This window comes from Maylandia zebra, linkage group LG12 (genome assembly GCF_041146795.1).
Source record: "Maylandia zebra isolate NMK-2024a linkage group LG12, Mzebra_GT3a, whole genome shotgun sequence".
NCBI classification, from domain to species: Eukaryota; Metazoa; Chordata; class Actinopteri; order Cichliformes; family Cichlidae; genus Maylandia; species Maylandia zebra.
Genome location: NC_135178.1, coordinates 31275451 through 31302347, shown reverse-complemented (window position 1 = coordinate 31302347; position 26897 = coordinate 31275451). Strand labels below are relative to the sequence as shown.

Here is a 26897-nt window from a genome sequence, read left to right as displayed (position 1 = left end):
TTTCAGCCTTTCTTACCTTGGCCATGTCTCTGAGTATTGCACACCTTGTGCTTTTGGGCACTCCAGTGATGTTGCAGCTCTGAAATATGGCCAAACTGGTGGCAAGTGGCATCTTGGCAGCTGCACGCTTGACTTTTCTCAGTTCATGGGCAGTTATTTTGCGCCTTGGTTTTTCCACACGCTTCTTGCGACCCTGTTGACTATTTTGAATGAAACGCTTGATTGTTCGATGATCACGCTTCATAAGCTTTGCAATTTTGAGACTGCTGCATCCCTCTGCAAGATATCTCACTATTTTTGACTTTTTTGAGCCTGTCAAGTCCTTCTTTTGACCCATTTTGCCAAAGGAAAGGAAGTTGCCTAATAATTATGCACACCTGATATAGGGTGTTGATGTCATTAGACCACACCCCTTCTCATTACAGAGATGCACATCACCTAATATGCTTAATTGGTAGTAGGCTTTCGAGCCTATACAGCTTGGAGTAAGACAACATGCATGAAGAGGATGATGTGGACAAAATACTCATTTGCCTAATAATTCTGCACTCCCTGTAACACTATCTGGAAAAATTCTGTGGAGCTGATGTCAGTGGGCTAACCAAGGCTAGCCTATCTCTCCCCTCTTCTCATGGTCTCCAGTCCTCTGAACTGTCCCCAGGAATTCCCACGACAGAGTTCACCTTCAGTGTCACCATTACTTAAGAAACCTTTTGAACTTGTCTGCACGAGTCCTGCTTTAGAGCACATTTATCATTTTGACAAATTTAGACATAACAATAGCACCAGATGAAGAATCTTATTTTTCTTATAATAGAATCTTATAATTTTATTTGAGATAAATGCTTGTATTATCATACTCACAATGATCTTCTAACCTTTGAGTATACTCAAAGTCTATAGCTTTAAAGAGGCCCTGATTCTAGTAAAAGTCTGTGTTTTCCTATAGATTCAAACTTCAGTACAGCTTGGATGAAACAGAACTCTTCTGCACAAAAAGATTAGATATACTAACAGCCTCATTAACTTTCTATGCTGGTAAAATGCTGCCTGTCCTGCTGATCCTTCTTACTTGGGTCCGTATAACCTTTAGCAGTTTTCACGTTATGGCTGTGCTTGACCCAGGACTCATACAACTCATACAACACGTGGTCAACTTCTCACAGTACATGAAGCCATTAGGAATTGATAGATGCCTTTAAATAAATAAATAAATAAAACATATACACATCTTCCACGAGAAAATAACTAAATACATTTTGGCCGATCCTCTGAAAACATAAAAGGTTAGAACCAAATTTTGGGATAATCCAAACTGGTGAAACTTTTCTTGAAGCCATATTGCTCCACAGGTTAGAAATATGTGTAAAATCAGGCCCGTGGCTCCTTGATGCTGACGTTGTCACTGTACATGAAAACAACTTTCCTTGAGGATTTAGCTAGTTTCTTTTACACAACTACAAAGAGCCCTCATCTGTTTTGCATCATCAAAAATTAACTCCATTCTTTAAAATAACAAAATGCCATGGGTGCATTGTTGGAGAAATCATTTGGATTTTTTTTTCATCTCAGGATTTGCTATGCAGAGTGATTTTCTGGGTCTCCACAGGCTTTAATCAGAGAGTAAAAAATGGAAACCTGCCAAACAAGGGGCTCTGATTTTGAGAATGCCGCCTCAGGTTAAGAGGCAACGAACTATACAAGGCTTTGATCTGAGTTCATACCTAGGCAGAATAACGATGATACCTCTGACCAGAGCTATTGACGTCTGCGGAGTGTTAGCATGCTGCAGAGGGGAATTTGTAGCCACACAGGCCCCTTTAATGAGTTTTATTTGTTTTGTTTTATCCCCCTCCACCTCCTATCACCTCAGCACACAGAGTAATGATGAGGGAGGGGTAATACTAGTTAGGAATCAGCCCTCTCCACACCTTCACGGGGCTAATTATCTGACCCTCTTGAGGATCATCTCCTAGCTAAAGGAAGTGAGATTTCTCCTTTTCTCTTGACACATAAGTCCACATTAACCCCCTTTGTTAGAGTAAATTGGAATACTGCATGTTTGTCTCCATGCATATTGTTAGTGTGGAGGGGGCAAATAGTGCCTGGCATTTTCATGATAACTATTCGCATCCACGGGAGTCATAGCATGATATTTTGCTGTACAAACAAAAAGGTAAGATCTCAACAAATGAAACTATTATGAGCAATGTTGCATTTGTTTTACTTATTATTAATTATATTTCCTAATTTTGTGGAATAGGTATAGTTTTCATAGATTATTTCGCTCTTGAAAATAACTTTTTGTAACCCTGCGATAACTTAGAGAAGTTAATTTAGATAACAGAAAGATACCCTGGGTATGTTGAACTCTATTTGTAGCTCAGGGTCTGGAGAGATTTGAATAGAAAACAGTTTGCCCATTTGGACCAGCAGGACAAACTGTGATGGTCCCTGTTTTTTGGACCCTTGGTTACAATCATATGACCCCCCTATTAGGAACTGCTATGGTGACGGAAAAACGCCTGCAGGAAGAAAAAGCAGAACCAGGCCATATTTAAAAAATGAATCCAAGGCAAAAGTATTATAATTTATTATTAATTCTAATGGCTAGCAGAGGGAAATGTCTCTTGTTGTCTCTTGTTAAAGCCTTGACTCCGCTGAACTATGATCACAGTAAAAGCTTTTCTCATGAGTTCACAGTCTCAGTTGATAGGTTTGACTTTTTATTTAATTTATATGATGTTATTTTTGTAAATTATGGTTTTCATTTGAGTCACAAAGGAGGATAAAGTGGAGCATGCTTTTAAGTCACTATCATATGAATATGCAGTGTTCTCCATTTTTCAGCCAGATCCACCCATTGTTTATCATGTTTCAAAATTTCTAACATGATGACTGTGAAAATGTCCAATTTGAGGAGTTAACAGAGGACCTCAATAAAAAGTAGAGGATGTTTTGGTGGCTATGTCTTTACACATTTACACAGCACTGCTCTCCATGCACTTTACAGAGAGGATTACTGTATTATTATTTCTGCATTGATCAGGCCATGCTAAAGGCTATCACTGATATCTAACATGGATAATATGAGTATGACTCTTTCCAGGTTTTGTGGGCAGAAGTTAGAGTATTTAGAGCTCTTTCAGGTATTCTTTTGTAAGAAACTTTATCTTTACTTAAGTTTTTTTGTCATTGTATTTAGTCATACAATCGTAATAATATTATGTTTCACATGCTTTTGTTTATTTTCGTGTTACGTACACAATACATTTGTGTATTTCTAAGGTGAAACTAGCTTTCCATAGCACGAAGTATATGTAAAACTCCTGTAACTTTTTTGTTAATGCTGCACAAAAGTAAAAACCTCGACTCCGAGTGTCTCCAGGGTTCAGCATGAAACGTTAATCCATCTGTCTCACTTCACAGTAATTTTCACATTCTCAGAAGTCATAATTACTGACACGGATGTTGCCTAGAAAGTGTGTCCTTTAACAGTATCGGTCACAGCACTTCCTCCACACAATACGCTTCCTATCTCGCTGTCAGACGGCAGGTCCCAGTCCATCCTTTCCTCATTAAGCATATGTCTCATTTTCCATTTCAGACAAGAGATAGCATAGAAGTGCTCACAAAAGCACTATTTTCAGGCCCTCGTCTGAAAGTCTAATGAGAGCAGATCAAATATAACTGACACCGAAGGGAGACAAAGGGAGACGTAGCCCTGGGTGAGAGATGAGGCGAAGCAGAACAATGGACCAGAATGTGCTGTCGCTGCGGCGGTACGGAGCAGGACGAGAGAATGCAGATGATTCTGTAATGAGGGATTAAGTGGTGGATTATGGGTCTTTATTAAGATGTTTCTGATCCTCATTAGGCTGAATCTTGTATCAGGGCATCGATTCCCTGCTTGCTCACTGGATTGGCTGTTCTCTGGAGGAAGAGTGGAAAGGAAAGAAAGAAGAGTGAGAAAGAATGATAGAAAGACATGCACTGCTAATATGCTCCTCGGAGGAATGGGAACTAAAAAAATTACGAGACAGGCAGTGAATTGTGCATATTTCTTTTGTCGTTATTGTTGAGACTTTTATATCACTAATTTAAACGAGGACCCACGCAGGACAATTAACGAAAACAAACCAAAATCTAAATTTTAGTATGTCATCCTCATACAACAGACATTACTTCTCATCACTTTCACAGGATTAAGAGTCTACAGCCATACTGACGGCTCTTTGTGGCTGTCTTTAAGCACCGTAGTAGTTTGAGTTCTGTAATGGTAGACGTACACGTTTTTTAACAGAGGCTATAATAGGGCATCATGGAGGGTGACATTTTTTCTGTAGTATGCAGGTTATGTGCACATTACATCAATATTAAAACAGTCAAAAATTGTTTTCTCTCTCGTCTAAATTAAAACAGTGTCAGAGTTAAAAGTGAAAACTGCTCCGTGAACAGAACCATGAATTAAAAAAAAGGTGACTTTAAGTCAAACAATAATTTAAGAATCACTTAAAGGGACAGGCTAACTTGTTTTCCAGCTCCATGTTATATTAGGCCTTGGTGCCCCCCTTAGTTTATTCAGTATTCGAATAAACAAGACATCCCTTCATACTGATATCACAAGAGCAGAAATAAACTGTGTTATTTAGAGCTGCCTGAAGCCTGAGCATTTGGCTCATAAAGATTTCTTCAACATCCTGGCCTCATTATTTGAAGGTTTGACCATATTTAATAGGAGCATCCACCATTGTAACAGAATACACTCACCAGCTACTTTGATCAGCTGTTTGTTAACACAAACATCTAGACACATTTAGGCATCTAGAGTTAAAATGACCAAGCAACAGATTTAAGTGACTATGAAAGTGGTGTAGCTTGGCAAAAAAGCGCTTACCAGGAGGTGGCTGGAGAAAGAGCCCCCAACAAAGAAAGATTGGATAGGAATAATGGAGGAAATATATAGAATGGAAAAATTTACTTTTTTTTTTAACCTCAAAATGGACCAATTTCATAAAAACTGGAGGAAGTGGGAGAGATTTGTTGAAGGTGGTAACATGGGATGAGATATTCACACAACTACTGGAAGAAGGAAGGTCTGCTAAGGACGTGGTCACGTTTTTTTTTTAGTTTTTTTTTTTAAGGTAGTTTATAAAAGAGACTGGAAATACCCTTCCGAATATGATCAGGGATGGACTGTAAAGTGCTGAGTGGACAGTAGTAAAAACCTAACGACATGGGACCTGTAAAGAGGTGGAGGGGAGCTCCCCCAGACCGAGCAGATCTGCGGGTTTCACTGTGCCATTATGTCATCGGTAGTGCGTAGTATCTTTGTTTGTTTGGTTGTTTTTTTTTTTGTTGTTGTTTTTTTTTGGGGGGGGGGGGTGTTTGGGTTTTTTTTTTTTTTGTTTGTGTGTATTGCTAAATTAAAGTACCTTTTTATAAAAGAAAAAAAAAGAAAGTGGTGTAGCTGTTGGTGCCAAATGGTCTTGATAGTTGAGAAACTCGTGATCTACTGGGACCACGAAATACAGACTAGACTGCTTTACAACCACAATATGCAGAAGAGCATCTCTGAATGTGCTACACATCAAACTTTGAAGCAGATGGGCCACAGCAAAACTTGACAACAGAAAATTGGGAAAATGTTGCATGGACCTGATGAATCTTGGTGTCTTGTAATTAATTTCTTTGTACTGAAATGATAGAATCAACTGCTGTTAGGCCATGTGAAAATTCAGAAAACATGCACGCCATCACCAAATGTCATGGTTGTTGAGATATATCAATATGTCAGAACAACAAATAGAGAATAAAAACAGACCATGTCCATATTGTTATTATGTAGCTGCTGTATATACACTGTGCTTTCAGGGTGCTTACCTGTATGCCTGCTCTATTCTTTTGCTCTAATGAGAACAGGACTGAGGGAAACAGTCTTGCAGAAACAAACCTAGGTGGTCCAACAATAACATTTGGATCTAATAACAACTCACGCTGAAACCTAACTGGTACAATGTAAATATAATCAGAGAATTTCAGCTATGCAAGTATTTACATGCCATTGTCCAAGTTTACTATAGAAGACTCTAGACACAACTGTTTTAGTTCTACTCAGAGTGAGACTAAACTTCCTTTATTTCAACAATTGCAACTATTGTTTTATAAACAACAAAGCTGCAGATCAGCATCATGTATTATGATTTCTCTGCTATTAAACAAAAGGCTTTACAGATAGTTACAGGCCCAGAAATTTACAGTGACTCTAAATGAAGGCCTCCTTCTTACAGCATGCTCAGAAACACTTACTGCTCTTTACAAGCATAAGTACTCAGTGTGTGTTTTGGTTCTGTGGAAAGATAGTCTTCACAAAGGGTGAAGTCTACAAATACTGTAAAAAACTAAAGTATCCTTCTAGAAGAAATCAAAAATGTCATACCAGTAACCTATAAGCCTGTAAGTTAAATCTGTATTCTTTCTAATGGCCAGCAGAGGGCGACTCTTCTGGTTACAAAGAAGACTGTTTACAACCAGAGAAAATGAATGTTCTTACCCTCAATAAACACTTTTCTAAAGTGCTCATGCTCTCAGTCTCTAGCTTGAAGCCTTAATGAATAGAATATGATGTTCATTTTTTTTTTTTTAATTTGAGTCCCAGTTAGAGTAGAGGGGTCAAAAAAGCAAACTATGCTTTGGGTCTCTGTTGTATCAAACTGAAATGTCTCAGGGTTTCTCTTATTTAGCCCCCCTGGTGAAAAGGCTAGGCTCAAGACCAGAATATAACTAAACAATAAATGTCTACTTCCATCTTTAATATACAGTCTATGTTTTGGTTTTTTTGGGGTTTGTTTTGCCTTTTAATTTTTAATTATTTTTTTTTGATAGATGCAGTGAAGAGTGACAGGAAAGCAGAGGGAGAGAGAGGGGAAGACATGTGGCAATGGTCATATTTGAACCTGGGCCTGCCGATTTCAGCCATTTGGCTCATCCCAGTGAGCTAAATTTGGGCCCCACAGTCTATGGCTTTTAATGTAAAAAGATATGAAAAGAAGGTTATAAGAGGTTCACTGTGACAGTGAAGTTGTGGTACATATAAGTGAACATTTTGTGCTAAAAGGTTGCACAAATTTCACTTGTAGTTGATTTTTGAAAGAATGTGGTTTGAAAATAAGAATAAAAAGCAAATGACTTGCTTCTTCTGAATTACTGAAACGTTAGAATTTCTGAATGAACGTAAGTACTCAAAATCTACTCAAAATAATCCATGACTTAAACACACCAGTAGTTCAGTTCATGACAGCTTTATTTAGTGCAAAGACAGCCTAGTAGCAGGAGTCATTGATGCGCCTCATGCTCATGAACCTCATGCCGCTGAATCCCATGTTCATGAAGCTCCTGTACTCTCCAGGCCTCATGTACATCATTCTGCCTCTGTAGTGGGGCTGCTCGTACATCAGCCAGTGGCCATCCATCACATTGCAGGACATGCAGTTGGACATGCGGTAACGGTCCATGATGTTATCACAGTCGTCCATCAGCTCATACATCTGACCACCAAAGTTCTCTCTCTCGTAGATCCTCATCCTGTAGGATCCCCTGTACTGTGAGGCAGAAGACAAATGGATTTAACTCAGAGTATTTTAATGATGTCATCCAGGGTAAATGACGACTGGCGTAAAATCTTACCATGGGGATCATACGGCAGGACCTGATGCAGTCGTTCATCCCCATCATGCTCATGTAGTCAGCATATTCACCCCTCCTCAGGAAGTACTGGTTGCCCATGTAGTTGGTGCGGTCGTACACCATGAAGCAGCCTCTCTCAACCCTGCAGGAGTGGCACCTGCTCAGGTAGGAGGACATGTCAGGGCAGTCGTTCATGACCTCATAGGAACGACCCAGGAAGTTCCTGTCCTCGTAGAAGATGATCTGAGGAGAGAGAGGAAACGAGCACATGTGAGGCATTTAATTTTTGAAGCTGAAAGAATTGGTGAGTTCAACAGTAGTGCTGTTAAGTAGAAAGTTCAGGTGCAGCTTTAAACTTCTAATGAGGAATAAATCAATTTAGACATTTATACCTTTCTGTTAACTCTTAATGTGTCAGCTCCATGTCTGAATGAGCGATCTATGATTTTTCTATAAAGGTAACTAATCTAGTTTTATCAGGTCAGACCCAGCAGCAGTATAAATCATTTATACAAGAAGTGCACACATTTGAATCCACAGAGTCAGATGGGCACTCAAAGCACAGCAAAGTTCTCTTACTGAGCTGTTCAGCTCATGAGAGAAGCTCTTAACAGAAGCTAATATGTACATAGTGACATTTTATCTCGCAAAGTCTGTTTCTATTTTGTTGGCTTAGAATTTTAGAGCTTTTTTACTAGAAGAAATATCTGCAAGCTGTAGTTACTGAACCAAACAAGCACAGGCTCTGGCTGGAAAGCAAAAATAGGACTCAGAGATGCTTTAAAGCGGAGGAAAATTATACGATACACCATTCGTGCCACACCTCATGATTGGTTGCTGTTACAAATATAAATATTATATTTTTATAAACACATGTTTAAGACCTTAAAGGCAATTCTCTTACCCTGCTCATCATGTTCATTCCAGTGGTAGTCATATTGCTGATTATTGGGCTGCTGGCTGAGCTGCTGGTTGAGCTGCTGGTTGCTGCTGATGTTTCTGCTCTTGCACCAAACTGTATCCTACCTGGTTTAACCCTTTCCTTTTATACTAGACCCGACCGCACCAGCCCATTGTCCAAACCTCCTGAGTCAGCAGCTGTGTCATAGACATGCACTGAATATGGAGGGTTTTGTCCACATTTCCAGGGGCCAGCGAGCTTAGAAAATCCATTCAGCTGCGGTTCTCGTACATCACAGGGTCAGGGAATGGGTGAAAGGGTTAACAATCGGAGGTCACACCTTGACATTGTTTATTCAGTGTGACTTACACTGTTTTGTCAGCAGCAGCGTTTTTCTGCCGTTTCTTTGTGCTATTTGTAAAGTGACTGACTTTAACGTGTTGTAGTGAATGGAAAAGCTTTTGTCTTTTCATGAAAACACCCAGACAAGCATTTTTTTTTCAATCAACTGAGCTAAACTAATGACGGCAAAATAAGTTACTTAAAGAACAGAGGATCTTGGATATTAGCAATGTAGTGCACAATAATATTGAGCGATTGAGTAAATAAAAGTCAGAAGTTTAAGTTCAGAGTCCATAAACGTAATTCTTTATCATCTGACTATGGCCAAATAACTAGTAAATGTATCTGACTGGATTATAATTTAAAGCATTATAATTTATAGCCCCATGTAAGCTGACTAATGCTTTTAAATACATCATTCAAAAATATACTGGATATATATATATATATATATATATATATATATATATATATATATATATATATATATATATATATATATATATATATATATATATATATATATATATGATCTAAGCTTTGATCTGAGCAGATCAAAGCTTAGGTCATCTTTAGGTCTACTCGCTGAGAACAAAGGCTATGCTCTTGATTGTGATGTGAGGCAAAGTGGACAAATTGTAAGAGAATTAGAAATTAAATTGTAGCTGCAAATATCTACTCAATCGTATTACACTACACTGATTAAAATAGGCATGTTTTATGACATTTTGATGAGGGGTGGGCATGTTACTTGTGCTTCCTGACCTTTGTTCTCTGTCATTTTTATAAAACACCCATGAGTCTTTTGATGTCAATTATATAACATTTTTTTCTTGGCATTTTAAATGATATATTTAGAGAGCCAAAGCAAAAAAAGTGGTGCTCAAAAGAGGAAGGGAGTAGGAGCGCAGGATGGACTTTGGATTTGAGCAGTGTTGTCAATAACTTTGGTGATGTTCTGAGAGGTGAGTTGCCTTGTCTTTTTGTTTTTTAAGTATTACTAATACTTATCTTTTGAAAATGTGCACTCACAGTGTTACAGAGTTCTTATGCCAGCACATTGAGCTACAGTGTAAATTTAGTAAAAATTAGCCTCTTAGTAGGCTAATTTAGGTCAGATGTCTGTTGCCTGGAGTCCTCTCTCCTCGTATAAGAAGAAGCTCCCTGGAAATTATTCGAAGATGTGTAAGCTGCAGAAATGAGAAAGCAGGTGGTTATCCTAGTAGTTGACGCACAGGTATGGAAGTAATACCCCTTCTTAGCACACAGGGGCGCTGTGATACATGCTGAGTTCAGACTGCGACTCTCTTGGTAACAGAAATCTGTGTTGTCAAGCGTTGCTAAGGAAGTCACGGAGCTACTTTTAGTCAGTCTCCCTGACACCAACAGTGCACAAAAGGTAGCTTTACTTTCAGCCTGATAAAAGAGACATAAATTGTTAGTGCAAACGACAGAAACTACCAAAGTTATCCGTTTGTTAATGTGGTCACAGAAACGTACGCTTTAGGCAATAGTTAGCACAGCTTTAGCATTTTAGCTTTGTTAGCTGCAGCTGCAGGTTGTTATCCAGTGAAGAGAAAAGCTTAACAGATGACATTGTTGTGTATGTAAACGTGATTTAGATGATGGCTTAAGTAGAATTGTTAAAGTAGACTTTAACGGGACTTTTCGTTCAGCATTAAAGTTGTTGAAACAAGCAGTAATTGCGTTAGCTCATGTGCTTTGTCTTTTTTAGCTACAGCTCTTGCTTTTAATTGCTTGAAATCAAAAATGTTTGTTGTTTCCACTGATTGGGTATTTGATGCAGTAACCCTCTGCCGTGGCTGATATCAGAACGTATATCAGACAGTAAAGTGATCGTTTGAAGGCCATGTCAGTAAAACAAACTCCGCCGTGTGTCTGAACAGGTCTTGTGCCACTTGAAAATGAGAGCGCTTCATCCACCTCACCACAGCTGGACTCAGACATGAGAAGAGGATGACTGAGGATGGAGAGGACGGCCCCCTCCATCACTCCTGTGAGGCTCCTGGTAAAGGAGACTCAATTGCCAATGACAGCAGCAAACTCAATACCTCCATAGTAGATGTAAAATCCACCAACGGGCACAAGGATGACCTTAGGCTTAGAAACACAGGGGAAGGGATCAGTCCGTATCAGCCCCGCCCCCCCTTGCTACCCAGACTGTCGAAGTCCAGCAAAAGCATTTCATTGGAGGAGACTGTGAGAACCAGGAGGCTGAGAAACAGCCAAGAGAGTCTGAGCGACCCAGCTGAGACCGGCTCCTCCACAGACTCGCTTAAAGAGGATGAAACTGTTGTAGCTCCGAGTGGGTTCGTTATCCAGGGTACAGCTGCAGTGAGGAATGAGCGGGATCCCAGTGCGAGACCCCATTCTGCTGTTCCAACTGGATCCCCAGCCTTCCGGGACAGAGGGAGTAGTCTTTCTGACTATGAAAGGAGACCCCGCAGCCAGCAGAGCGACCTTACAGTCCAGCAGTGGAGGGCCGCCAAGGTGCGCCTGTCTCCGGTGCAACCCACCGGACCACTGCCTGCTCTGGAGAAGAGCTTTGCGTCAGCCACTTTGAGGGCAGCTAATAGGATTGACAGGGATTGTTTGGATTATGCCATGCCGGCCAGAGAGAAGCTTGGAGAAAGGCTCCACAGGAACCTGAGCGACAGCCGGCTTTTGGAGAACATGGGGTCGGATAGTGCCTCTGTCAACTCCATGAGGTCCACCTACAGCGTACTCAGCCCCATCAGACCGCAGGATATGAGGAACAGGTAGGTTTAGCAGGTAATATAAAGATGCACCTGTAGTCATCATCCTTGTGCTGGATTTGAAGGCTCTATTGTAAGATGTCCTGTAGATTAAAGTAACTGCACTCAGCTTCCTGTTAAACTGTAGTTACTTACCAGTCTCTTTCAAGGGTATTAAGCTAGTGACACTTAAAAACAAAAGAAGTAAGATGGGGTGTGTTTTTGTTTTGTTTTTGTTTTTTTGTCTGGATGAGCCCTTTCTAAGCTCACCCACTTTATACTCATATTACCCTTCTATTTTTCCTTTATTACAGTACACTTTAGCTCCAAAACCCCCACGCTCCCCTGCAAGCTGTGTTAGATTTAATTCATCTTTCATCATTCATCTTTCATTCCTCTTTCCAAACTAAATTTGAAATGTTTACACGTTAGTCTGCGATACTTTGTGGTAAAGAAATCAACATCTGAGCTGCTTTAGCTAAAAATGCACAAATAAGAATAAACAGCCTCCATTACTGGAGCAAAGAAGAACATAGGTGTGAGGAGATTCAGCAGGGTTTTTGACAGGATGAGTGGTAAAATGGTTCTTAGTCCACTGCTTTAATACTTATAAAGATAAATTATTGACCTGACCTCAGAGATAGCAGCCTTACAGCTGTGATTAAACTCGATATATGTGCTGATTTTACTTTTCGTCATCCAGGAGTTTTATGGAGGGCAGCGTGCTGGGTAGTGGTGCCTTGCTTGGGGCTGAGGAGCTGGACCGCCTCTTCCCCGACAGGAGAGTTGGCATCTACATCGCCACTTGGAACATGCAAGGAGAGAAGGTGGGAGGATGTTGTGACCTGCAGCATCTCTCACAAAGGTTTTTCTGATGGAGAAACTGAATCATAACCAAATTCCTGCCATTTTCAGGGCCTTCCAGTCAACTTAGATGATCTCCTCCTTCCAACAGACTCTGAATTTGCACAAGACTTTTATGTTATTGGGGTCCAGGAGGGCTGTCCTGACAGGTGGATCATTTAATGTTTTAAATAAAAGCCGGTTATTATGATGAATTACTCCGTAATGGCTTTCATTTTCCGCTTACTAATATGTAACTTTGTTTGTGTGCAGGAGGGAGTGGGAGACCAGACTTCAGGAGAGTCTGGGACCTTACTATGTCATGTTATATGCAGCTTCACATGGTGTTTTATATCTCACTGTATTTGTCAGAAGAGACCTCATCTGGTTCTGCTCAGGTCTGTCCTACTCTACGTATTAGTTCAGGAGGGATGGTGATTATGAAATGATATTTCTAAATTGCTCATATTTCTGTGGTGACTTGTGTATTTAATAGCATGTTGTCTTAAAGACAGGGTTTCTGGAGGTATTAAATGATTAAAATTGATTTCTTGTTCCTCAAAACAGGCTTTAAAAGGTTTAAATAGTCTTTAATTCAGATAGGTCTTTTATACTGTTGAATTAATTTTCTTAACTAATCAATTATTTGAGCTTTAAAATCTGAAAAAAATAATCAAAGCTAAGCTGTGAATGTTTAGTTTTCTAGATTAAACCTTTCTATAATATACTTAAAATGCTGTTTACAAGTCGATATGAATATCAAAACACTTGAAAAGATCCTTTAGTTTCAACTTACAACTCTCGACTGATATCCTTGTTGCTTTGGATGAAATGCTCCACCTACTATAACTGGCCAGAGGATTGTGACAAGGATTTTGTTGTAGTGACATGTTGATTTGTGTGCACAGACATGAACCACCTGAAAAGCGCTATACAAATACACGCCATTTACCTTTCTTCTTCTTTATTTTTTTGCACAGAGGCGGAGCACGCCACAGTCACAACGAGGATCATCTCGCAGATCAAGACCAAAGGCGCAGTGGGGATTGCCTTCACCTTTTTTGGCACTTCTTTCCTTTTCGTTACTTCCCATTTTACCTGTTAGTAGCAGCTTTTCCAAGTCAGAGAAGCTTTTTTTTACACTGCACATTAGTGTATTGCATTTAAACCCTACAGCCGGCCAATGTTGCACATTTCTAATGTGTTTTTCTGTTTTTCTCCCAGCCGGTGATGCCAAAGTCTACGAGAGAATACTTGATTACAACAAGATTGTCGAGGCTCTAGCTCTTCCAAAAGGCCTTCCAGATACCAACCCGTACCGCTCCACACCATGTAAGACTCTCTGAAGCTACTTTGTGTGAATAATTTAAAATGTTAAAGCTATTTGGATGGTTTATGCATCAGAATACTTAATCTTTTAAAGATGTAACAGTATAAAAGTGGCATGCATTCATTCTGATAAGACAAATAATCTTAAAACATTGCATTCATTTTCTAATTGTCCTTCTTTTTCAATCAAATCACAACATGATTGATTGCAACAACTGTAATTAGATTAAACATTCCTAGACACCTAGGTTTAGGATTATTTGCAGGAGGAAGGAATAAGCGGTCTGGCTAATGTACAGGAAGGTTTTTCTCTATAAATATAACAATCTATTTTTGTATTTGTTTCCATGGCCATCTTTGTACCAGCAGTTACTGATGATCTATATGTGGTTAAAATCTTAGTGCTTATAACACTAATTGCCAGTATTCAGTGAAAATTGATGGAATATAATTTTTCACTGCAGCTGACGTCACTACAAGATTCGATCAGGTCTTCTGGTTTGGAGACTTTAACTTTCGGCTGGATAAAGACCGGAGTGAGGTGGAGGCCATCATAAGCTCCACAGTAGGTGGCGATATGAGCCCTCTGCTGGAGCACGATCAGCTCTCCAAGGAAATGAAGGAAGGTATGCACATAGGAAGCCAAAGCGTCAACATTTGCAAAAACTCAGAAAGTTGATTTTGTTCATCTGGACGTCGCGCTTTCAGTGGGAGAAACATTTTGTCACTTCAGACTGAAAAAGTGGCTTGGCTGAGTGATGAAAATGATTTTCCCACAGGAAATGCAACGACTGGATGAGCAGAACCAACTTTCTTGGATTTTCTTCCCTACATGATTTTTTATGCATCTAAACAGTTGCAAAAGTTTTTATAGAAATAGGTTGTTGTTTTCCATTGATTCTTATCCTGTGAGTTGTTTGTCCCTCCAGGGTCAATCTTTAAAGGTTTCCAAGAGGCATCAATACACTTCTTACCCACGTACAAATTTGACATTGGTCGCGATGTCTATGACACCACTTCTAAACAGAGAACACCTTCATACACAGTAAGTAGAACAAAGACGTGTCGCACATGACAAAAGATAAACGCCTTAAGTTTTTTAAAAACACTTTGTTATTTCTATTAAAGTGGCTCTCAAACACATAGAACCTCTCTGTGTTCACAGGACAGGATCCTATTCAGGAGCAGGCAGGCTAATGACATAAAAACACTCATGTATACCAGCTGCTCGAACATCAAGACCTCGGACCACCGGCCTGTCATTGGTGTCTTTCAGGTCAAACTCAGGCCAGGAAGAGACAAGTGAGTCCCACTAACATTCACACATACACCTTAGTGCTGTAGTCCTTTTCAATTAAATTTAATTTCACATAAAGTTGGAATTTAATAGCCTGAAAGGAGGCATAAGTAAAAGTTGCCTTTTACTATGACCTATTTGACTGAGAGCCTTCACTCTCAGCGGTGTCACGTTTGGGCCTAGCACTTGTTTCTAGAGAGTCACTGGTGTAGGCATGTGTGGAGACTTATTGAGATTAGGCGCTGGCACAGGGTCTAGGGAAAAGAGATAAGAGCTTTTTTTTGGTTCCCACTCCTGTTATCCCATTCAAGTTTTCAACAAGTAACACAATTTATGAAGTAATATGTTAGATCAGATTCAGATGGGTTTTTTAGTGACACCAAATCACAGTAGTAGTCAGTCTCAAGCTCTTTGTATTGTAAGGTTAAGAGCTCTGCATCAGTAGAAACCCAAGAATCTCCTTTGACTAAGCATTTAGAAAATAAAGGAAGAAAAAGTCATCCCCAAGCAGAAGCAGCCTTGAGAAGACAGAACAGAGTAGAATAGAGAGAGAATGAAACACAAACAGGATGAAACTACGTGCAGCAGTGACATATAAAGGGGGAGAGTAAGAGAGTCCCCCAGAGGCTCCAGGCTTTAGTGATGTAATAAACTGTGCTGTCGTGGATTTTCGTAGGTAGTGCAAAGGTTATCATTGTGAAAGAATCCTGACAATCTTTAGCTGTGGTCACAAAACAGTAGCTCTGTGTCATACAAATTTGATGGCCTACCCAGGTTTATTAAGTTCATGTTGCACTGTGTGGGTTGCAGTTAAATTAAAGTCCATCCATCCATCCATCTTCATCCGCTTTGTCCGGGGCCGGGTCGCGGGGGCAGCAGCCTAAGCAAAGGGTTAAATTAAAGTGTTGCTGAAATATTACAATGCAAAAATCCATGCCTTAAATGATGGTTCTTTTTCACTGGACTGCAATTGATCATTTGGTAAACGATCAGTTGTGCTTTATGCATTTTGACTTTCTAACACCTGTAATGTTGTATTTGCTTGTATTTTTGTCAGCATTCCTCTGTGTGCCGGACAGTTTGACCGAAGCTTGTACTTGGAAGGTATCAGGAGGAGGCGGATCACCAGAGAAATAAAGACAAAGGAGGCCATGAAGAACCAAAGCAGCACGATCTGCACCATCTCTTAAAACCCATTAAGGAACACTCTGGACCAGATCAGGCTGGATTGGATCAGACCTGTGCCAGAAACAGGAAGGCCAGAAAGGACAAAAAGGAAAAACCAAAGTTGTCTTAACTACACAAATCCCAGCTGTGGTCGAGGTAACTGAGGTGCAGCTGTGTCCCGAAGAAGCTGGCTAGACTCGAGGGCAGGGATCTCGAGGTCATGCAGATATCAGCATTCTGGCCTTTATTTATTCTGCCCCCTGTACTCAAACATAACTAGGGAAGGGGGGTCTCCCTTTGTGGCTTAAAGTTCAGTCACATGCTCCAGTGTGGACTGATAAGACCTTACAGACAGTAACAATACCTATTTTCTCTCTATTTTTTGTAGCCGTTTAAGAAGCATCATATACTATAATACTCTGTTTTTCTGAATGCTATACCAGTGTTCAAATGCCTTGTGATTTTTGTCATGAAGTAATGTACTAAACATAACTACAGCACACTTTTAGGTGTCCGTTTTGTGGGGGAGTTTTGAGGATCAGGTCAAATATAGACTCTGAAGAGCATGTTGCACCTTGTTAAGAGCTACTGTTAAATTCAGGGAAATTACAGTTATTTGATGCTTTTATTCAATATTTCTTAAAGGAACTCACTTGCTATAAAAAAAAACGTTTGAGCATTTTAATGATATTACTACTATATTACTACCATTATTGCTACCTTTTGTGTGATTAGGCCAAGTGAACCTTTGCAACACTAAACGCAATGCCTTACCTCTCATCTTATTACTGTGTAAACTGTCCATGTACTGTATGTAGCAGCACATTAATCATCTGCATTCCCAGCATGAAGAGCATTCTGTTTTTTAAAAAAAAAGTGCCTGTGGGTATTGTTTTTACATCATCGGGACCTCTTATCCATAACTGTATCTTTTTATGTCACCTGATGTAACATCCCATAATAAAGGTTTGAAAACACCTTTGTTTGTTGGATACATTTTGCCCATAACAGATGTATTTAAGTGTGGGGGAGCACAATGTGTTGCGATGTTATCAACTTAATATAGTAGTTATAATACTGTGTTAAATCTAAGGTGAAGCTGAGCACCAGCTTCCAGAGCTTAAAGATGAAGCCTGTGTGGGAATCCCCAAAACTGCAGTTTCTCCAATGGCCACTTGAGGGTGCTTCTTAAACTGAGTCAAAAATAGTTGTCCCTTTGTCACTAACAAAGGTTAAAGTTAGGGGCATGATGTACAGGCTTACAGCCTCTTGTCAACAATCATGTAGTAAAAAGAAAGTGTGAAATAACTCATGTTTTATAGTCTAGATTCTTCAAAATAGCTATTCTTTTCTTTGATTACTGCTCTGCACACTCTTGGCATTCTCTCGACGAGCTTCATGTGATAGTCAGCTGAAATGGTTTTCCACTTGTTGGCCCTTTTCCCGTCACTCTGCAGTCCATCAGATCCCAACCCATCTAGACTGGGTTTAGGTCAGGTGACTGTAAAGGCCAAGCCATTTGGTGCAGCACTCCATCACTTTCCTTCTTGGTCAAATAGCCCTTACGCAGCCCATAGGTGTGTTTGGGGTGACTGTCCTGTTGAAAAATAAATGATGGTCCAACTAAACGCAAACCTGAGATGGGATGGCATGTTGCTACAAAATGCTGTGGTAGCCAATCTGGTTCAACGTACCTTCAGCTTTGAAAAAATCCCCAACAGTGTACCAGCAAAGCACCTCCAATCCATCACACCTCCTCCACGCTTCACAGTGGGAACCATGCATGTAGAGACCATCTTTTGATCTTTTCTGTGTCGCAGAAAGACACAGCAGGTGTAACCAAAGATCTCAGATTTGGACTCGAGCAGTCTCCTCTGAACAGTTAATGTAGAGATGTGTCTTCCACTGACTCTGTGAGGCATTTATCTGGGCTCTAATTTGAGGTGCTGTTAACATGATTTTCTGAGGCTGGTGACGCAAATGAATTTATCCTCAGGAGCAGAGGTGACTCTTGGTCTTCCTTTCCTGGGGTGGTCCTCAAGAGTTTCATCGTAGCGCTTGATGGTTTTTGCGACTGCACTTGGGGACACATTCAAAGTTTTAGCAATTTTTCGTACTCACTGACCTTCAGTTCTTAAAGTAATGATGGACTGTTGTTTCTCTTTACTTAGCTGACTGGTTCTTGCCATATTATGAATTTTAAGTTGTCACAGCTGTTAGCTGTGTACAAACCTTACTTCTGCACAACACAACTGATGGTCCCAAACCCACTGAGAAGGCAAGAAATTACACAAATGAACCCTGACAAGGCACACCTGTGAAGTGAAAACTATTTCAGGTGACTACATCATGAAGCTTATTGAGAGAAGGCCAAGGTTTGCAGTGTTGTCAACAAAGAAAAGGGTGACTACTTTGAGGAATTAGGGTGACCAACCATCCTCCTTTTTTGCACTTGTTGACTTGTAAAAGCCTATATGATATTTTTTATTTTACCATTCATTAACGGCACAGAGAAGGCATTGTTTTCTTTAAACAAACAGTATTATTAAAGTTCTTCATGACTGGGCCAAGTGTCCACTTTTTGGGAAACCAAAATATGGTCACCCTACTAAAATATAAAACATATTTAGAGTTAATTATCTGCATTTCTTTGCTTCATAATTCCATATATTTTGTTTTATATATTTGATGTCTTCAATGTGTATCTACAATATAGAAAGTAGTAAGAACAAAAAAAAACATTAAATGAGAGGTTGTGTTCAAAGTTTTGACTCTTAGATTGTGCGTTTCTGTGAGAATATCCATGAAACACAGACAAAAAAATAATCAAGTCAACATATGTAGACAATCACTGCAGGTCAAACACTCAGACTATAACCTGCTTTTTCTATTCTTTGCCCTCATGTGGTCGTCACACAGCTGTGGCTCTTCATAACCAATGTGATTTGCAAAGCATTCAGCGTAACAGTAAAAACAAACACCACACTTGTTTAACCATCTTTTTACTGTACAATACACGAATCACAATTTCAGTCTGGAGGACAAGCAGTCAAGTCAGTGACTGATCCAAAAATCTCCATTTTGTTTTTAATCATATATTATGTAACTTTCTGCTGTCTCTGTACCTATAAAAGGACATTATGAAGTCTTGTCGTATAAATAACAGTTTAATCCACTGACTCTGGAATAAAGAATTTTTAGAGAGCTGCGATCTGCAAAGAAAGTAATGGTGGAATAAAAAAAACGAAAGAGTTTTAGGGGCATCCAGAACACAGTCTACTCTGAGTGGCTCTGTGACACTGATGGGGTTTTTAAATGGGAACCTTACATGATAATTTTGTGTTTCTTTAAAAGCAAACTCCTGCAAACCTCCCATAAAAATAATGAATTATTGACTTCCTGGCAACAAAACAAAAATACAGTTGTATACAGACTAGGATTACTGTAGAGTACAATGTGTCATTTCTTTAAAATCACCCCTTCTCTCAGAGGTATTTGTCACCCTTCACAGTAAGCTGTGGTGATTTCCGTGTTCGGAGGGAACACTAGTGTAATCTTCAAGTCCAGTTTATGTAAAGTGATGATGCGGGTCTATCTGAAGAGGCGGTATGTGCGGGGCAGACGTCCGTCCTTGCTGGACAAGGCGGCCTGGATGTGTTCGTACGAGGGCAGCTCCATGAGATCTCCAAGCGCTGCGACAGCTGGCTTACTGCGCAGCATCTTGGTGGTCACTCTTTTAATGTCACCAGGTGTCACGCTGCCTGAAAATTATTTGAATATTATCGTCACACAAATTTAGATGACTTGCAAAGAAAATAACACAAAAATCCTTCCAGTACTCACTTATTAGATGACAGAGCTCATGTGGCAGCTTTCTCTTTCCTGTGGAGAGAACCTGACGACCAACGTCTTCAAAAATAACCGGCCGTGATTCAAGGTTCATCATCAACATGGACTTAAGCTGAGTCTTTGCCCTCTCCAGCTCCATCTGGGCACATAAGGGAAATTTATTAAAAGAACTGTGTAATTTTTATTCTGCTAAATGATGATGACAAAGCTTGTGGCGATCATTACCTCTCCTGCACTGCCGCCCATCTGAATGAACTCTCTGGTGATTATTTCCACCATTTCTCTCACCTGGAAATGAATAAATGAAATAAGAAATAAGAAAAAGAACCACAAAAAACATGACAAACTATTCACTGGAGGTGAACTTTTCCCAAATATACACTCAGCTCCTTACAGGGAGAAAAAAGAAAGAGCACATTACCCATTCATCCTCTCTTTACTGGCTTCCTGCCACTTTTAGAATTTAGTTTTAGATTTTCACGGAGAAGCTGCATTCAGCTTTTATGCTCCTTATATCTGGAACAAACTCCCAGAAAGCCTCAGATCAGCTGAAACACTCAGTTTATTTAAATCCAGGTTGAAGACTCACCTGTTCTCAGCTGCATTTGAATAAAGCACCAAATCCACACTTTAAGCTTAAATTTCAAAACTTACATTTAACTACTGATTTTATCTACTGTTCTGATTTTATCTGTTTTGATTTTATATACTGTTGTTTGTTTGTTTGTTAATTAGTTAGTTAGTTTATTTGCTTGTTTTAATCAATTTTAAATCATGCTTTTTATTTGTTCTTGTTTCTAATGTCTCTGTAAAGCACTTTGAATCACCTTGTTGTTGAATTGTGCTATACAAATAAACTTGCCTTGCCTTGCCTTTATTGCTTGTTCTTAAGTCTTTGACCTTTGCCCCCTTTTTTATCTAAGCCTTTAAGCATCCACCCTCAAGTTAGGGCACTAAGGTTTTCTAATCAGAGGATTCTGGATGTTCCCAGGACAAGGTCAAAAACAGAGGGGATCGGGCCTTTCCAGTTGTAGGCCGTGTCCTGTGAAACCACCTACCCCAGAGCACCAGAGCTGCCAAAGCCTCATCAGAAAAAGTTTCAAAATTTAATTGAGAAATTTGTTACAGAATCCTAACAGATACTCTGCAGCTGTCCTGTATTGAGACTGTACCAACCTGTCTGGGGTCTGCACTAGCATGGATACACAGTAGGCCGCTGTCCTCGTAGCTATGATGGTAGGAGGTGGCGTTGTACATCCAATGATGTCTACAACAGATAACAAAAATTTAACAGTCGGTGACGACTAATTGGAATAGTTTTAGTACAATTTTCTTGTGAGATGCTCACCTGTTAAGGACGTTCAGGTACAGTCGGGTAAACATGCCTTTCCCGGGTCCTCCTGCAGAGAAGGAGCCGCCTCCACCCATCATCATGTTGAGCACAGCGAATGGGATAAAGTCATCCTCCTGTAAAGGGAACATTTTTACCCTTTAACATGTCTCAGGCCCCTGATTGGAGACTTTCCAAGACACTGCAAACACCCACCAGGTAGGAGCAGCTCTCCAGGCCGATCATGATGTGGGTAAGTTCTGGGATGGGGGTGGGGCCGAGGCTCACGTCTGACATATCCTTCTCCATCTAACAGAATAAAACACAATGTCCAACTTTTAAAGATCCGTTAAAAAGATCATTTGCTTTCTCCAGCAGAACGGAGGAATAATAACAAAAACAGGTATCTGCCAAACTTTGATTTTAAACAGAGCCTGGTTAATCACCTTGACGATGCCACCAGTGTACTGTGCTACAGAGAGGTCCACGTTGGGCGCTGAACTCGTTCCCCACACTGGTTTTACGTCCAGCAGGTATTTCCTGGCACTTTCGACCAGCTGCTCGTGCTCGATGCCCACTCCTGCCAGCACCATGCGCTCTGGACGGTAATAGTTACGCAGGTAACTGTGAAGCACATTCTTGTCAATCTTATCCACATTATCTGCAGGACAAAAACGAGGCAGTCCGACTGTGTTGCCTCGATACGCAGCCTGGAAACAAAACAACAAAGAAGGGTCACATATAGATTTAAAGATGAAAACAAACTAGGACTACTCACCATTGAGTTTGACATTAATGAGGTCAGAATATCTAAAAGTAATCCCTCTAACCCAATTCAAATTACTCCAAACACTCATTTTCATAATTTTTGCCACTCCTGACTCTGTATGATATCAACAAGAGCGAAGCTCCTTAATGTGATTAACCCTGACATACAGAAGCCTTTTTCACTCCTTGTTCAAATCTTCTGTTTGCACGAGGCCTCCAATAAGAAGAAATTTGGCTTAAAGGAAGGGTGGACTCAAAGAGGGAAGAAGCAAAACAGCTTGGTTCAGACTGTGAGTGAATGGAGAGGCTGCACAAAAGCTCAGCTAAGGCAAATGGATCATTTTGGACTGTGAATCATGCAAAGTTACTCTATCAGAGTAGAAATGAGCATTGAAATTTTGACAGTGGATTTTGGTTTCATTAGTAATTCACTGATTAATAATAAAATGGGATGAATGGCTGGATGGACTAGCTAAGGAATAATGAGGCATAACTCACAGCATGGATCATCTCAGTGAGTAATGGCTCAGGATCTGGCCTCATGTTGAGATCTTCTAACTCAAAGCGCACCGCCATTCTGGTCATCTCGAGCTCTTCATCTGCACACAAAGAAACAGTTTGTATTACCGGTGGAGACTCTTGGACCGTTTGTGAGGACTGACCCTAAATTATATGTCCTTACCCAGCAGGCGAGGCTGCAGAACAGCATCAGACAGAAGACTGACCACTGTGTCCAGACCTTTCACTTCAGCAGACACTGCATACATTGTGGTGTCTCTGCAAAGCAAAACAACCAATCAACACACCTCAAATCAGCTGTGTGTTGTTTGCGTTTATCATTACATCATTCCACACTGAGACGGGAACTGTGTTAAATACCTGGATGTCTGGCAGTCACAGATCCCCCCGTGTTTCTCTAACGTAAGAAGGATTTCATCTTTACTCCCATACTGTGCAGTGGACTAAAGACATAAATGTTGTTGTCAGGTTTATTGCTCGCACCTCCACCTTTTTGGTCTTTTTCATTGGATTTTATTTAATACTTACAGAAAATGCAAGTTTTTCTAAGAAGTGTGCAATCCCACTTGGATACTTTGCTTCATGTCTGGATCCCGAATTAACCAAAACTAACAAAAGGAAGAAAGAGAGAGAATCTCACTTTATCCAGTTCTTGCAGGTGACAAAGAACTGTGAATATATCAGCACATCAAAGACACAACTTACCTCCAACTGTGCAGAATTCACCAAACTTGTTTTGGGAAGCAACTTTGAGGCCATTTTCTAGAGTGGTAATCTTGGTCTCATATTTTTCCTGACCATCCACTGAAGCAAACACTGGTTTGGGGATCCCAGGCAACGGTGTAGAGAGGGAGATATTTGGGTATCTGCCACCACTGCTGTATTTCCGGTAAGCTGCTATCCCATACCTTGGATGACAATAAAACAACTGCTATAAAAAAAAAAAAAAAAACCTCATCGACTTTTAAAAGCTGAATTTCAAAAGCCAACTTTTGAAAAAACTGCAGCTTATACAACATGACCAATAAATATTAACATTGCTGGGTTTAATTTTTGTACAACCTTTACATTGTACATAGCCCTTCTAGCCACAGCTACTTTAAAGACCTCACCAATTAGTCTTCTGACAAACAATGTGCCAATACAAAAATAAAAACAAACAGTACAACAAACAGCAATGAAAGAAGAAGAAGAAGAAGAAAGTGTACTTTATTGGTCCCCGTGGGGAAAAAGAATAAAAAAGGAAAAGAAAATCCAGCTTGCATGTTTTCCATACTCTTCAGAGGGAAACAGCCATTTTGCAAAGACATACTATTGTCTGCAGACTTTTTGGTCAGTAGGTGGTGATTTCATTACTGCTGATCTCTAGTCTGGACCAGGTTAGCTTTGCAGCATATTTTACCCAGTAAGAAAATGAAAATCGAATTACTTGATGAATTGTTGCAGCCCTAAATTCTAACAGCTGTAATCCTTTCAGTTTATGCATTTAACCCCCTCAAATATTACAATTTACACCAATTAAGTGAACACACAGGGAAAACTTTCGGTTAACTTAGCCAGCTGAAAACAAGCTTGACATGACTGCTTATCATGATTGCCAGTGTTAGGGTAAATGAATCCAGATAACATCACTTGAGTATACTGAAGTGGCTTCGTAGTACAGAGCCCTGGCCATGGTTAAGCTCCTCTAGCTGTGAGAAAACTCTGTTCTGATTGGCTGTCCATCATAAAAAGAACAGTGTGGGTTTTGTGTTTACAGCCACGCAACAGGGATCAGCATATTCACTGACATCATATAGCACCAAAAGTACGTAAAAACTCTCTGAAAATGACTATTTTCGCCTTTTGACTCAAACAGATTAGGTGCACATAGATACTATTATCGACTTCATTGTCCAAACGTGTTTGGAGCTTAAAAGTTTAACATTCCTCTTATAGCACTTCTATAATATCAGAATCTCAGCCACACAGTGATAAATTCAAAGTCAGCACGTATAATCCTCCACCATCCTCAGGCAAACGCACATTATTAAGTCCAGCAATCTATTCTCTTTTACCCAAATATGTCTCTTCGTATTCAAATTCTCAACAAAAACAGCCTAACTAGCACGTCTATTTAAAATATATTAAAACAAAGTAGAACAATTCTTTATCTCGGACATTACAGAAAGCCGCTAAAATAATGCCAAAGCTTAAGCGAGAGGAGCATTTTTAGCTTCATTAACGGGTTATGATGTAACTTAGCATCATGCTAGCTGCTAATTAACGGTGACGAGGACGTAGAGAATTTCTAAACCCGCAGGGATGAGCGGAAACGTCAGGTGGGAGACAGTGGGTGTATCGGTGCTGCTGCAGTCTGTTCGCGTTAAACTCCACATTAGCGACACTGTAAGAGCGTTTAGTTAAAACGTGTTACCTCTGAACCCGACTCCAGGTTCTGCACCTCGACATGTGAGTCGCCATCCTGGATCCTCTGTGACGGAGATCAACCCGGATGACGACGAAAGCTACTCGAAGCACTTCCGCTTTCAACCAGCTGACGGTTGTTGAACATGCAGCCCAGGGGCCAAAACCACACGATGTTACTGAATAATAAGAACATCACAGTGAAGTCATTAATAATTATTTAATAATCAGTTATAATTGTTAAATAAAAAACACTGCAATTTCAGCTAAGGGGGACAAACACATGTTTTAGGTTATTGCCATCCAAGTACATGACCCGTCCATTACCTCCTCAGTGTGGTGAAGTCACCCTGCAACCTTAACAGAAAAACAGCCCCGAAGCGTCATGTTTCCACCTCTGTGCTTGAGTGTGGGAATGGTGTGCTTTGGAAAATATTAAGCATTTCTCTTCCTCCAAACACGACAGGTCAAGCTGATGCCAGATAGTTTCATTTGACTACAGAACTTTCTTCCATGCTTTCTCTAAATCCTTTAGGTGTTCATTAAGTGTTTGTTGGGAAACTTAAGATTACCCTGTATATGTCCCTTCTTGGGCAGGTAGACCTTTGGTTGATATTCTGTTTTTCTCCATTAAAATGAAACAACCATAAAAATTACACTTAAAAATTCAACAAACTCAAATCAACATTGAGCAGAAATCCATTTTGAAAATTTATAGCACACCCCTGATCTAGAAGATTGACAGTACCTGTCTGGGGAGATAGTAACCCAGATTATTTTTTCTCTATGTACATTTTATAGATGTTCTGTAAATGCATCACACACAGGCAGTCATAAAGCAGAGTTTTGAAAACAGAACAGCTCCAAGTGTCGGCCGCCTCACAGGTCAGTCACAGCTGGCAGATCTGGGGTTGCAGCTTTCTCAAGAATTATCCATCCATCCATCCATCCATCCATCCATCCATCCATCCATCCATCCATCCATCCATCCATCCATCCATCCATCCATCCATCCATCCATTTTATGACAGCCTATCCATTGTCTTCCACTGGGTAGCAGCCAGAGGATGCACCACCCACCTCCTCCAGCTTGTCCAGGGGAACACCATGGTGTTCCCAGGCCAGCCAGGAGATATAGTCTGTGTGCCCTCGGCCTATCCCGATGGGACATGCTAAGAACACCTCAACTAGAGGTGTCCAAGAGGCATCCTAGTCAGAAGCCTGAAACACCTCAACTGGCTCCTATCGATGTGGAGGAATAGTGGCTCTACTCTGAGCCCCGTCTGGCTGGCCGAACTCACCTTATCTCTAAAGGAGAGAGTCCAGCCACACATCAGTGGCACGAGAAAGCTCATTTTGCTGCTCGTATCTGCGATCTCGTTCTTTCGGTCACTACACAAAGCTTGATTGACCATTTGATTTACCATCAAATGGTAAATCGAGAGCTTCACTTTTACGCTCAGCCCTCTCTTTTCCATGATGGGCTGGTACAGCGTCCGCATCATTGCAGCTGCAGCACAAGCCGTCAGTTAATTTCACACTCCACTCTCCCCTCACTTGTGAACAAAACCCCGAGATACTTAAACTCCTCCATTTGGGGCAATAACTCAAACCTTTTTCAGCTGAGGACCATGGCATCAGACTCAAAGGTTCTGATTCTCATTCCCGCAGCTTCACGCTCAGCTGTGAACCACTCCAGTGCAA

General features: G+C 40.3%; 3 protein-coding genes across 4 annotated transcripts; 1 reads left to right on the top strand and 2 right to left on the bottom strand.

Moving 5' to 3' along the window:
• Positions 1-7285: 7285 nt before the first annotated feature.
• LOC101474073 (gamma-crystallin M2) lies at positions 7286-8747 on the bottom strand. Its single transcript, XM_004566748.5, has 3 exons — positions 8591-8747; positions 7687-7929; positions 7286-7601 (listed from the first exon to the last, which is right to left on the bottom strand). Exons 1-3 carry the CDS (start codon positions 8621-8623, stop codon positions 7323-7325), a joined length of 555 nt encoding a protein of 184 aa, XP_004566805.2. The 5' UTR covers positions 8624-8747; the 3' UTR covers positions 7286-7322.
• A 1124-nt stretch (positions 8748-9871) lies between these two features.
• inpp5e (inositol polyphosphate-5-phosphatase E) lies at positions 9872-17307 on the top strand. 2 transcript variants are annotated; one of them, XM_076891091.1, is made up of 11 exons: positions 9872-9894; positions 10837-11709; positions 12389-12512; positions 12601-12698; positions 12802-12926; positions 13509-13628; positions 13753-13860; positions 14322-14483; positions 14787-14902; positions 15023-15159; positions 16212-17307. In XM_076891091.1, exons 2-11 carry the CDS (start codon positions 10907-10909, stop codon positions 16342-16344), a joined length of 1926 nt encoding a protein of 641 aa, XP_076747206.1. In that variant the 5' UTR covers positions 9872-9894; positions 10837-10906; the 3' UTR covers positions 16345-17307. The 2 variants fall into 2 exon arrangements, with proteins under 2 accessions (XP_076747206.1, XP_004566806.2); XM_004566749.5 differs by lacking the exon at positions 9872-9894 and adding an exon at positions 10227-10328.
• A 1999-nt stretch (positions 17308-19306) lies between these two features.
• pmpca (peptidase, mitochondrial processing subunit alpha) lies at positions 19307-25354 on the bottom strand. Its single transcript, XM_004566750.3, has 13 exons — positions 25204-25354; positions 23493-23695; positions 23316-23395; positions 23148-23230; positions 22951-23045; positions 22767-22867; positions 21947-22210; positions 21717-21809; positions 21519-21637; positions 21347-21437; positions 20396-20458; positions 20165-20309; positions 19307-20082 (listed from the first exon to the last, which is right to left on the bottom strand). The coding sequence occupies exons 1-13, from the start codon at positions 25248-25250 to the stop codon at positions 19913-19915; spliced, it is 1554 nt and encodes a 517-aa protein (XP_004566807.1). The 5' UTR covers positions 25251-25354; the 3' UTR covers positions 19307-19912.
• Positions 25355-26897: the final 1543 nt, after the last annotated feature.